This window comes from Embiotoca jacksoni, unplaced genomic scaffold (genome assembly GCF_022577435.1).
Source record: "Embiotoca jacksoni isolate LCO1_2020_lvr unplaced genomic scaffold, fEmbJac1.0.p SCAF_4, whole genome shotgun sequence".
Lineage (NCBI taxonomy): Eukaryota > Metazoa > Chordata > Actinopteri > Embiotocidae > Embiotoca > Embiotoca jacksoni.
Genome location: NW_027185392.1, coordinates 12,118,338 through 12,130,968, shown reverse-complemented (window position 1 = coordinate 12,130,968; position 12,631 = coordinate 12,118,338). Strand labels below are relative to the sequence as shown.

The 12,631-nt window shown below is 41.3% G+C and overlaps 1 protein-coding gene across 1 annotated transcript; it reads left to right on the top strand.

The window, feature by feature from the left end:
• The first annotated feature begins 3,436 nt into the window (after nucleotides 1-3,436).
• Nucleotides 3,437-6,840, top strand: LOC138209391 (E3 SUMO-protein ligase EGR2). The gene is made up of 2 exons (XM_069167940.1): nucleotides 3,437-3,805; nucleotides 4,060-6,840. The coding sequence occupies exons 1-2, from the start codon at nucleotides 3,649-3,651 to the stop codon at nucleotides 5,382-5,384; spliced, it is 1,482 nt and encodes a 493-aa protein (XP_069024041.1). The 5' UTR covers nucleotides 3,437-3,648; the 3' UTR covers nucleotides 5,385-6,840.
• The last annotated feature ends 5,791 nt before the right edge of the window (nucleotides 6,841-12,631 follow it).

Here is a 12,631-nt window from a genome sequence, read left to right as displayed (position 1 = left end):
GTCCTGAACCTCCAGCTGGTGCCAGAGGTCTGCTGCAGACTGCAACATCCTATAAAAGAGTATCGACTTTTTGTAATAGGAAGTGTGACCCAGAGTGCACCCAGCAACAGATGCGAAACAGAAAAAAAATGCTTTGGGGGTTGAAATGTCATGTGAACAGTTGGGTTCAACCACTGAACACCTCAGGGGTGTTATCGACTCCCTTCAATGCTTTTAAAGGCCAAGGGTTCATTCAGACTGGGCTTTGCAGTTATTTGCCCTGATAGTGTAAGCGACCACAATATCCAGCGGCACCTCGAGAGTAAGTGAATTTGTGAAAGTAAATCTAAGCAGTGGCCTGCCTGGACGAGGAGTTCAGTGGAACTGCTAAAAACATTTAGACCATGCAGTCTGTGCCAGAAGAGAAAGTATCTGAACTGGCCTGCAGATTGCTCTTGTACTTGTCTTTTAAAAGAAAGTATTTACTGGTGTTTATCTATATTCAAATATAATTTGGCAGATGCAGATTTAGAAGAATTACTTACCAGTTTAGGTTCCCAAGGTCAGGGCAACACACTGCACATTTTTAGGCATTGGTCACTTTTGATATTTTTGGTATATTTGCTTCTTGGTTGTCTTCTTCCAGACTAGTGGCAAGGGAACATCAAAAATACACATACAGGTGTCCGTTTTACTGTACGTTGTTTTTATGTGACGGTAGATTTCTCCCAAATCTACCAAAAGTCAGCATATAGGAACTGGTATATACAGTGGGCACAGAAAGTATTCAGACCCCTTTAAATTTTTCACTCTTTGTTTCATTGCAGCCATTTGCTAAAATCAAAAAAGTTCATTTTATTTCTCATTAATGTACACTCAGTACCCCATCTTGACAGAAAAAAACAGAAATGTAGAAATTTGTGCAAATTTATTAAAAAAGAAAAACTGAAATATCACATGGTCATAAGTATTCAGACCCTTTGCTGTGACACTCATATTTAACTCACATGCTGTCCATTTCTTCTGATCCTCCTTGAGATGGTTCTACTCCTTCATTGGAGTCCAGCTGTGTTTAATTAAACTGATTGGACTTGATTAGGAAAGGCACACACCTGTCTATATAAGACCTTACAGCTCACAGTGCATGTCAGAGCAAATGAGAATCATGAGGTCGAAGGAACTGTCCAAGGAGCTCAGAGACAGAATTGTGGCAAGGCACAGATCTGGCCAAGGTTACAAAATAATTTCTGCAGCACTCAAGGTTCCTAAGAGCACAGTGACCTCCATAATCCTTAAATGGAAGAAGTTTGGGACGACCAGAACTCTTCCTAGACCTGGCTGTCCAGCCAAACTGAGCAATCGTGGGAGAAGAGCCTTGGTGAGAGAGGTAAAGAAGAACCCAAAGATCACTGTGGCTGAGCTCCAGAGATGCAGTAGGGAGATGGGAGAAAGTTCCACAAAGTCAACTATCACTGCAGCCCTCCACCAGTCGGGGCTTTATGGCAGAGTGGCCCGACGGAAGCCTCTCCTCAGTGCAAGACATATGAAAGCCCGCATAGAGTTTGCCAAAAAACACATGAAGGACTCCCAGACTATGAGAAATAAGATTCTCTGGTCTGATGAGACCAAGATTGAACTTTTTGGAGTTAATTCTAAGCGGTATATGTGGAGAAAACCAGGCACTGCTCATCACCTGCCCAATACAATCCCAACAGTGAAACATGGTGGTGGCAGCATCATGCTATGAGGGTGTTTTTCAGTTGCAGGGACAGGACGACTGGTTGCAATTGAAGGAAAGATGAATGCGGCCAAGTACAGAGATATCCTGGAAGAAAACCTCTTCCAGAGTGCTCTGGACCTCAGACTGAGCCGAAGGTTCACCTTCCAACAAGACAATGACCCTAAGCACACAGCTAAAATAACAAAGGAGTGGCTTCGGAACAACTCTGTGACCATTCTTGACTGGCCCAGCCAGAGCCCTGACCTAAACCCAATTGAGCATCTCTGGAGAGACCTGAAAATGGCTGTCCACCAACGTTCACCATCCAACCTGACGGAACTGGAGAGGATCTGCAAGGAAGAATGGCAGAGGATCCCCAAATCCAGGTGTGAAAAGCTTGTTGCATCATTCCCAAGAAGACTCATGGCTGTACTAGCTCAAAATGGTGCTTCTACTCAATACTGAGCAAAGTGATATTTCAGTTTTTCTTTTTTAATAAATTTGCACAAATTTCTACATTTCTGTTTTTTTCTGTCAAGATGGGGTGCTGAGTGTACATTAATGAGAAATAAAATGAACTTTTTTGATTTTAGCAAATGGCTGCAATGAAACAAAGAGTGAAAAATTTAAAGGGGTCTGAATACTTTCCGTACCCACTGTATATATCATGCTATGAATTATAGCCAAACAAAGTCCATTGTGAAAACCTGCAGAACATAGACAGCGATATAACTGGAAGGTTTGGTGCATGTAAGTGTTACTGAAGTGGCGATATCTCATGCAGAGCATAATGAAAAAAACACTAATTTTAGAAAATGACCTTTAACTTTAACAATACATCTTTACAGGCCATTTTTTTTCCCTGTTTATTTAGTTTGATAATTTTGAACTTGAACTGTACAATGGACAATGTATTGCTCTGAATATACCCACATCTCAAAAGGAACACAAACTATAGTATACTATAGCAGACTATTTGTCTCTGAGATTTCATACTGACCTTGCACATTTTTATTTATAACATCTTATTATCCCTGTCTGTTGATCACTATGTAGCCTACCTTATCATGTCGTGATATTACGTGGTCTATTCATATTTTAAGACATTGCTGTAGGTTATAAATACCTCTCTAAAATATGGTATAGATTGACTGCAGTGTTTTTTTGATAAATCATAAAGAATTATACATTATCACCATTTAAGCCAAACGGACCAAGGCCTTATGCTGAGTTATTTGTGGACCAGAGATACAGTAGGCTATATCACCTCACTTGTTACATTACATCCCCCTTACATCTCTTGAATTAGTAACTTCATGTCTTTTCCCAATAAACTGCTTTGAGGTTTCAAGTCAAACCGTTGTCCAGTCTTCTGTGGACCTACAGCCAAAACTGTAGTAATTGGGATAGTTCACCTTCAGTTTCACACAGAGGTGGATGGCTGGTGATGCTATCAACAGTAACGACTTCATTTTATTTTAATTGAAATGTAATGGGTAAAGAAATACCTTCATTACAACGCTTACTGGTCGCCACTTGTTGCAACGTCAGAATCCATCTCTCCACTATGGAAGGAGGGAGGACTGAGGGGGGGGGTGGGGACTCCGTCACATCCTCTGTCCATATATGGGCATGAAGTTTACACGCAGCGGGGAATCCTCTCACTGGAGCTGATGAATGGGGAGGAGGGCCGAGGGAGCTGCCAAAGTGTATATAAGGAGGGAGAGGGGAAGTCGCTGATGTGAAATCCACAGCAAGCAAATACCTACTGAGGAGCAGAGACGAAAAGGAATACCTTTAATTGCTTTTTACTCCCTTTGACTCAAACCACTTTGGATCATTTGTTGAAAACCATCAAAAGGGGGGTTGATCGAAAACAGTCATCTGCATAATTTGTTTTCCCCTTTTACCTTTTTCCCTGGGAGAGACGGACTTCTAAGTGCATCATTATGTTGAACAATATGGATTTGAATGCGAAAGATTCTTTTTACCCTCAATTTGAGAATTGCAACAGTTCTTCCTTGGGAATGGAAAACAGCGTGCGGAAAGACAACCAGGAGGTGTACGTCGATGCAGAGCGGGGGGTACCTGCCCAGTTCGGCCACGGTGAGTTCGCATGTTTGCACAGTCGATTATTCTGCATGCATGATAATTTAGACATGTCGATGATTATTATTATTATAGGAAATATGTAACACTTTTTGTGCAGTCATGTGTGTCAAGGCTTTTTATCAAGGCATTTCTGTGCCAAAATACGCGTGAATGTTTATGTAACGCTGATTTTCTTCATCGTTTAAATTGCTCTGTTCCTCGGATATTAAACAATCCCGATGACAGTTTTTTTCTCTGTCATTCAACAGAAGGAGCCCCTGCAACCCTAAAAACCGAAGCTTCCAACTCGGAATTTGCTTTTAACCCCTGCGAGTGCCCAAAAGACACATACACCCCCTCCTCGCTCGCCTACTCCGGCAGTTTCTATGTTGAGGCATCTCAGGGAGCGCCGTGCAGCACCGAAACACTTCTCAATATGATCACCGAGATCGTGGGTATATCTACGCTGCCACTCTCAGAAGTGCAACAGAGCGGCAACAGTCGGGGAACTTATCCGTCGCCTGCGCCGCTGGACAGCAGCAATGGTCATTTTGGAGATCCCGGCGTCAAGCGGCAATCCTACACCTGCTCCGGACCCACTCCGCCTGTGTACTCTCCACACCAGACGAGGTATACCGATGATCAGACCGGCAACCAGGCCCAAGACCCGTCCACTTCCCAGCTCAGCTTCGGCTCTTCACGAGCTCCAAACCAGAAGAAGGCTGAACCAAAGTCAGAGGCTGCCTCTTTCCCCGTCGTGGTTAAGAATGAGTTTGAAAGCAGCTGCTACGAGTGGGGAACCTTCAATAAGTCTGACTGTTTGGAGACGACTTTCCAGACTGAGACCTTCCCCATGTCAAATGATTTCCCCCCTGACCAGCAAATGGATGTAAAGGAACTTTTAGACACGTTTCCCCCAATTTGTCCCAACCCAGAGATGGAGTTTAAAGTGGAGGGGGGTATCAAACAGGAACCGTGTTTCTCTGACACCTGCTCCCAGAGCTACTCTAGTCCACTGTACAATAATTACCTCCCACCACCGCCCATGGGCCTCTCCTCCAACCTGAAACCCTTCCCCGAACCTCCACAGCCATCTAATCAGTGTGATTCCTTATACACATCACCAGCCTTACCAAGCACCATAGACTCCATCCTGTACTCTTCCTTGTTGCCAGATTCTTTTGCCCAAAGTTACACCACCCGCGCGACGAAGCCCCCCAGGGCCAGAAAGAGCGCCGCCGCCTCTCACGGCCCAGCCAAAGAGAAACCCTTCACCTGCCCCATGGAGAGTTGCGACCGGCGCTTCTCTCGCTCGGACGAGCTCAACCGGCACATCCGCATCCACACGGGCCACAAACCTTTCCAGTGTCGAATCTGTTTGCGCAGTTTCAGCCGTAGCGATCACCTTACCACCCACACCAGGACTCACACGGGGGAGAAGCCGTTTTCCTGCGATGTGTGCGGCAAACGGTTCGCCCGCAGCGACGAGAGGAAACGGCATGGACGCGTACATCTGAAACAAAAAGAGAAAATGGAAATTAAGCCACAGGTGACCACTGGCGCGTGGCCATTCACTCTTCCCGAGGGGATTTGAAGACGAGGCCGTGTGTGCACACATATAATAGGAGGATCTTTCCGTCTTGGAAGATAAGCCAGCTGACTACAAGTTGATGTCTGAGTTGGTGTGGCCGGCGAGCCAATGCCTAACATAGTGGTTTTGCGAATATGAGAGTTTCAGAGGAGTAGAAAAGGGGAAAAGAGGACTGCTTCGGCCTTATAGCCTGCCGCTAATGCTGCTGACTTTATGCAAAGATGCATAAGTTGTAAAAGTCAGTAAACAGATCAACAGTGACTTGTTGCTGTTAATGTCAGTCGAGGCAAACCCCTCTGCTCTGCATTGCATGACTACTGTTCAGCACCTCTTCTTCTGGACAGCTCCAGCCTCCATTCGCCTTTTGAGCACGGATGGATTGCACTTACAGATTATTAATATCTCCATTTAAGATTCTTATTTTCTGCTTTTAGCATTCTTAGAGCAATGGTTTGGACTATGTTTCTTAAAATGCATGTTTATGTCAGTGTTTTTTTCCTTTAACCGGAATATCAACCACTGTCAGCTCCTTCACTTCACCGTGAGGGTTATTGACATGAATGTAGGCTAACATATATATGGCTCAGACCATAAGCTGTCCATCTTTGATCAAATTTAGTGTTTGTTTATCTTCTTATCATTTTGCTGTCAGTGTTTTTTGTCATTGGTCTTTGTGTTGTGTTACAATTGTTTGGATTATTACAGTTGTGAAAGATATATCATAAATGGAAATAAATATATTTGTATTACTGTACTTCTTTGTATTTTTATAGCTAACTGTATATTTTACAATTATCACATTTGAGCGTCCTTTCTAAGGTGAAATGTATTCTAAATCATAAATAATGTCTTGGTTTTCGAGGGCTATTGTTTAGTAACACAATATTTTAAATGTTACAATTTGATATCAGAAACAGTTTCGCACTTCATTCCATTGTTGGTATGATGAGAGTTATTTCATTGAACTGTTGATCTAGATTTAAAAAGGGAATGTACACTAGTTGTGGTACGGCTTTTCGACAAAATTGTTTTTGCAGTATGTACAGAAGTATGTTTAATCGAGCTAGAAATGACTAGCTAGTCATATAAATATTGCTTTTAAGTAATCAGGTAGCACACATTGCTGCGAGTTTCTGTAGATTTTACCTTGGTGATGAAAGGTTTTATGACTCTAAGTATCTTTTGCTGGAGATACTGTATGCTGAAATGTTCAGTTTAGCACACACACACAAAAAAACAAACAAAAAAAAAACAACAAAAAAAAAACAACAACGTTGAGAGTTTGGTGAAATTGTCACCAACAGGGTACTGCAAAAAAGTCAATTAACTCGCCTTAAGTTATATTAACTGTTCAAGTAAAGATTTTGTACATATACCGTTTCTACAATACTTTAAATTAATATTGATGTTGTTATTTTTATGAAAAGTTTATGAACAAAATAAACATTTTCTGGAAGCAGCATGTTTCTTGTGTATGGTTTGGAGTGATCAAAATGACTGTTTGCCACTCTCACTTTGCCCAGTCTGTATCATACAGCGTTAAAAAAACCCATCGGAGCATTCACGAGTGTTTCTCTTCCCAAAATATACATTATAACAGGCCACCTGTGGCACCACACTGCAGCCCCAACATTAGACATCACAGCTCTGTCCAGTGACTCATGAGGCTCAAACTATTGAAATTAAAGGCTTTCACGTGATATAAATGTGGCGTTAAATACCACGAGTGCCATGGGAGTCTTGTTAAACAACACACTTTCTTGCCATGTCAAAGAGATGATCTGAAGCTCTCTTTTCATTCATTCGTTTGTTCAGTCAGCCATCCATTTTTTGGTATAAAAGAATATCAATTTCCACTCAATTGCTCAATGCCATTATGGTCTATTATCATGTATTTTATTTTCAAAGAATGTTGGGATTGAAGTCTCCTCTTGTAAAAACTGGCTGTGCATTCGTGTAAATGCAGTTAATGATCTCCGTGCCTTCAAACCTCTCTCCAAGACTGAAAAAAATAGCGAAAAAAAAAAAAAGAAGTGGTGCAAGCCACTGCTTCTTTTTCTGATGGTAAGAGTTTTATTTATTTATTTTTTTTCAAAGCGGCAAAATTTGTATGGCACTGTATAAAAGATAGACTCCAATGGCACTATTTTTCCATGTTTAGTTATAACAATATATATATTATTGTACAAATAATGTTTAAAGTAAGCAAACATGACAACATTTTTAGTGTGAGGTGCACATGCAAGAGATTCTGGGGAGAGGACTGTTCCTTTTGTACTTAAAGTGGGATACCAAGATGCTTTTTGTCATCTCTGTAAGATGCCAAGTTTATACAATCTGTCATTGCACACCATGCAGGCATGTATAAGAGGGACTCCGCGGTGGTACGTAGGACATGCATGTGCCCGTGACGCAGTCGACTGGCAGAATACCACTTTGCTTGCCCACGGCAGTGCGTAAGTGCCTGCGTTGTGTGTAGCTGACAAACATACTGTACCAGTGTGAAAATGCGAGCTGCCACATGGAGCACTGTGAATAGTATGTACCCGTCCTCTCCTGTCTATCACTCATCATCTCTGACAATAGCACAGGGCCCAACCAGCATCAACACACACTCCCTTATCCATGTTGTTTCAGTGGAAAACATAGTCCGGTGATGGATAGTTGAGGTTTTGAATTGCAGTGATGTGCAGTCACAGTGACCATTATCCAGACACTTGAAGACTGAAGAGTTATTGAACTCTGGCCACTGATGGAATTTCTGCAATTGTACATTTGTAAGCTCAAATTCATATTTGCATACTGTAAATGGTCCTTGATGTATCTACAGCATATGAGTACAGTTTCAGCAGTGTTGTCTTTACTGAAAGTAGTTTCCATGTCATAAACCTACCTAACTCTTGCCTTGATACAGACAAAAGACATAAATTGGTTCTTTTCCACTGACTGACATTTATGGTTTTTTTTGTTTTTTTTACTCCCGTAGATATGCATAATTGCTGAAGCCATTAAGTAATTGTGCAGGCAGGGCACATGACCGCTACTGAGAACCATGCTTTCTAAGAACACAGACCACTGTGAATGGTAGCACATCAAGTCCATTAAATCCCTGCCAGGGCATTATTAATGCAAACATGTTAACATTAGAACTGTTGTATTGGAGGGGGGGTTATTCAAGGTAGTGTGTTTGTGTGACTAAAATATTCTATATGTAACCAGGGTGAAAACCATGAACAGATGTGATTTCACTTCTTTATTGTCTCATCCAATTAATCGCTTCATGTAGGATTGCCTCTGGATAAGTCAATGGGGCTATTTATCTGCTGTACCAAATGAGCACTTTGGCTCAGGATTAAATGAAGAAAAAAAAAAAATCCTTAAAAATGACAGTGAGGGATTAGATGGGCCCAAATTTGGAGGATAAGTGTCACTGCAGAATGATATGTACTTACATTACTTGTAAGCATGAGCTTTCTCTTTTCTCTGATTGGCACCCAATTTTTTGTTTTTATACATAATGTATTTTTTTAAATATTTGGTTGCATCATAGACAAGAAATTACTGACCTCAAGCACTTCTATATGATACAGGCTAATTATTAAAGCATACCATCCTCCTCAGTGTCAAGCTATCCATAACTGTGCAGCCATTAAATGTCTAAAGTCTGTCTTAAGAGGGGCAAGTACAGCTCCAGTCGTCTCTAAAGAGCCCAACATCCCTTTTATCCATTCTACCTCTACAACAATAATCCAATAATGATTTTCTGAATGTATAAAAAAATGAATTTATTTGCTTATATGATACATTAGAGGCCGTCTCAGTGGTTCACGCTTCAGGTATCAGGTCACCTCAAGGGCCTATTAATAATCACAGTCCTACTTGAGACGGTCTATATGGCTACACGGTCTCATTCGCTTGTGGATTGATCCATTGTAGGGTAATCACCACATAATTTTATGCGCACCTTTAAAATGTGCACCGGGGCACGTCATGGTCCTTGGGGTGGGCTCTGTAATCAAGGTGCATAATCGCATGGCGGTAATGGCAATCAGGCTTAGCAGATTAATTTCTCGGATCATACATCAGCCCGTCGGTCCTGTATCTGATCGTGAAGAAGGGTGTAGGTGGTCTGGAGAGGGCATGTGATTAAAAAGAAGAGAACCATTGCAGTGAGAAGGTGCTCGTTATGCAAACATTTTAAAGTGCCTAACTCTTTCTTTTGCTCTGGCTTCCAAATTCTTCATTTGTATTACTGATTAAGCAAAGCACAACAGTGAGAAAATTACTTTTTGCCTCGCTCTTTCATAAATTACAAGTCAACTCTGGGGTCAAGGAGCCCAGTCTACCACTTTTATCCTGCGCACAACATATCTACATCAAAGGTATAGTATTTGATACACCTAAAGTGAATGGAATGCAGTGAACATACCCCATTAATGACTTCACTGCAATTCAGTGAGGAAATCTACAGCTGCCCTTGGAACATTCCAGGTCTGAGGCCTTACAATACTGCTGCCGTACTGTCATGCATCTGTGTGTATCCTCCACCAACCTCCAGGAATCTGGACAGTCAAGGGAAATAATCTTTTCAGTGCACACAAACCTTTTCCTTTTTTTTACCATACATCTATTTCTTTTTAACCTGATGATTTGAAATTCCATTGTGGTGGATTCTTGTTGCTTGAGGTACAGGAGCAGCACGGGTTTTTTTTGTAGTTCATAACCTATCATGAATAATTGATAAATAGTTCAGCTGCTTCAATTTATATTATTATATTAACAGTAAATAACTTTGTGTGATGTAAAAGAGATCACTTGCACTGATGAACCGGAGACTTTTCCTCTTTAGGGTCTATAGAATATTTTGGCGTCTTTTAGCTCATGGTTTTGGTTTTCAGCCCCACATATGTCTCGGTTCATTCTCACTGCTCTCCTTTTACATCTGCATCATGAAGAATTCTGCAACAAAGCTGTTAAAGCCCACTGGGCCCTTCCAGCCCAGCAACAAACAGCAGACCGCTAGATAGCAGCTAGCTCGTAAACATAACTAGTATTTAACAGAGAAGCATCTCCCTCAAGATGTGGTGGGGACCAAAAGCAGAGCTAAAGGAGGATTATGGAACTTACATTTGTCAAATGGCCAGAAACATAACTTAAAATCGATACTGCATACCTGTTGAATATACAGTATAAATAGGCATCTATATGCTAACAAGGTCACCATATCCATTATTCTGAGTATGTAAGGAATTACACATTGAACAATTTCTGATGATCTAACATTATAGAAATTACATTTGTGTCAATTAAATGACATGATAATGGAAATGTGTAATATATTCTTTATGAGGTGCACATGTTTTTTAATGGAGACATGTCATAAATATTTAACCCCTATCTAATATTACTTACTGGTATGCAATACCACTAAATTGTTGCCAAACTACTTCCCTTTAAACTTCTGGAAACTCTAACTGGATTGAAGTCGCTTCTGCCAGTGATAAAGCGGAGCACTAAACATGGCAAACATTCTTTTTAAAAAGCCTAAAAAAATCTTATTTCATCACGTGAAAAAGGCAAAAAGAGATTTTTAATGATTTAAAAATTCCAAGAGACACTTCTGGCATCATCCTGTGCAAGTTTAAAACTCATGATAAAGTAACAAACTTTGCTGGGTGTAGAAGAAAGAGCAAAATTTCTCCACATAGAATCAGACACCTGAAGACAACAGCTGAGAAAAACCCCAGCACTAAAAGAGGACCTGATGAAGGTAGGAACAAATGCATCGATACAGTCTATAAGACGAAAACTACACTTCATGTCCAGAGACCTCACAATAATCCATTCTTTACCAAAAAGCACATAAAAGTTGACTTGTGGGACGAATACTCACTCATGGATTTAAAAAAAAAAAAAAAAATGACAGTTCTTTAAAGGAAAAAAAAAGAAATGTCCTTGTATGTTTTCTAGCATGCTCTCACAACACCGACCTGATTAGCTTTTCTTCCCTACTTCCATAACAATGACACACTGACGGTGGTCCGGCCTGTTGTAGACGGCTGTGCCAGCGGCTTGTAGTGACAACAGGATTAAATGTTAACCATTAACCTGATCAGCTGGTGGCAGAGACAGCTTCCTTGAACTATGATCACTTTAATCAGTCATTATATATTGTATGTCAGAGGTGCTGAGCACCAAAATAAACCACCTCGTTTTAAGGACATCCCAACAAAGCTGGGAGTATGGCCTGTCCTGCACAAATACTTAGACATGGAGGAAATTGACTTAAGGTGCAAAAATATAACATCGCTGAGGGCATCCTGGATTGACAGTAATAACTCTGAAGGAAGTTTGTGCTTGCATAAAAAATGTCTACCATGCTATTACCTGTTGCAAATACCTAGAAATCTGCTGTCACATTAGCATGCAGCCATCTGACAATCTAACTTAAACAAAAAAATGTGTAAAATCCACTTATCTATACAAGATCATCATACATACACACAACTGTTAACCCCTTTTACCATAAAATACATGACTATATGACCATGTGTCCAGTAGAGCTGTGAGTGATTACTTTAGTGCTTTGACATTTGCAACAGCAGTAATGAGGCATGTCTCTGACAGCCGTGTCACTACCAGGAGCCTATGTCTCAGCTGTTCAGTTCAACGCCGGGAAGGAGGCATACTGTGGCCAAACACTGGCACTCTTTCTAGATAATGATGGCTCACCCATAGAGAAGCACAGAGAACGAGTAGAAGTCTGAGAAAACTGTGCACGTGTGTTTCAGTAAGAGAAAGAGGTGAGTGAAGGAGGCCGATCGAGAGTGTATGTGAAGTGTGTGTGTGTGTGTGTGTGTGTGTGTGTGTGTGTGTGTTTGTGTATACATGTCTGTCATTGCCAAGATGGAATCAGAGACTGGGAGAGGAGGCTGGGCTGGGACATAAGGACTAGTAGTATAAAAATGAGTGGGCTGCTGAGCATGCTCACACAGTGCACCCTCCCGTCAGGCAGGGCGACGATTTGCATGTGCACACCAGCCGCAATGCCAACTACAGTATGTATTCTGCATCTAAATGAACCAGCAAAAATCAAGCGTTGCTCTTTGGAGCTCCATGAAATGTATGCAAAATGTAGCTACTTCGGCATCAGCAGCTTGCTTTCTCTGCCACAATCGCTGTTTTAATGCCTGCTGAATTCTCACAGTCGTGGAGCCATTAGTAAAGAATAACTGAGAACAGAGAGGTGT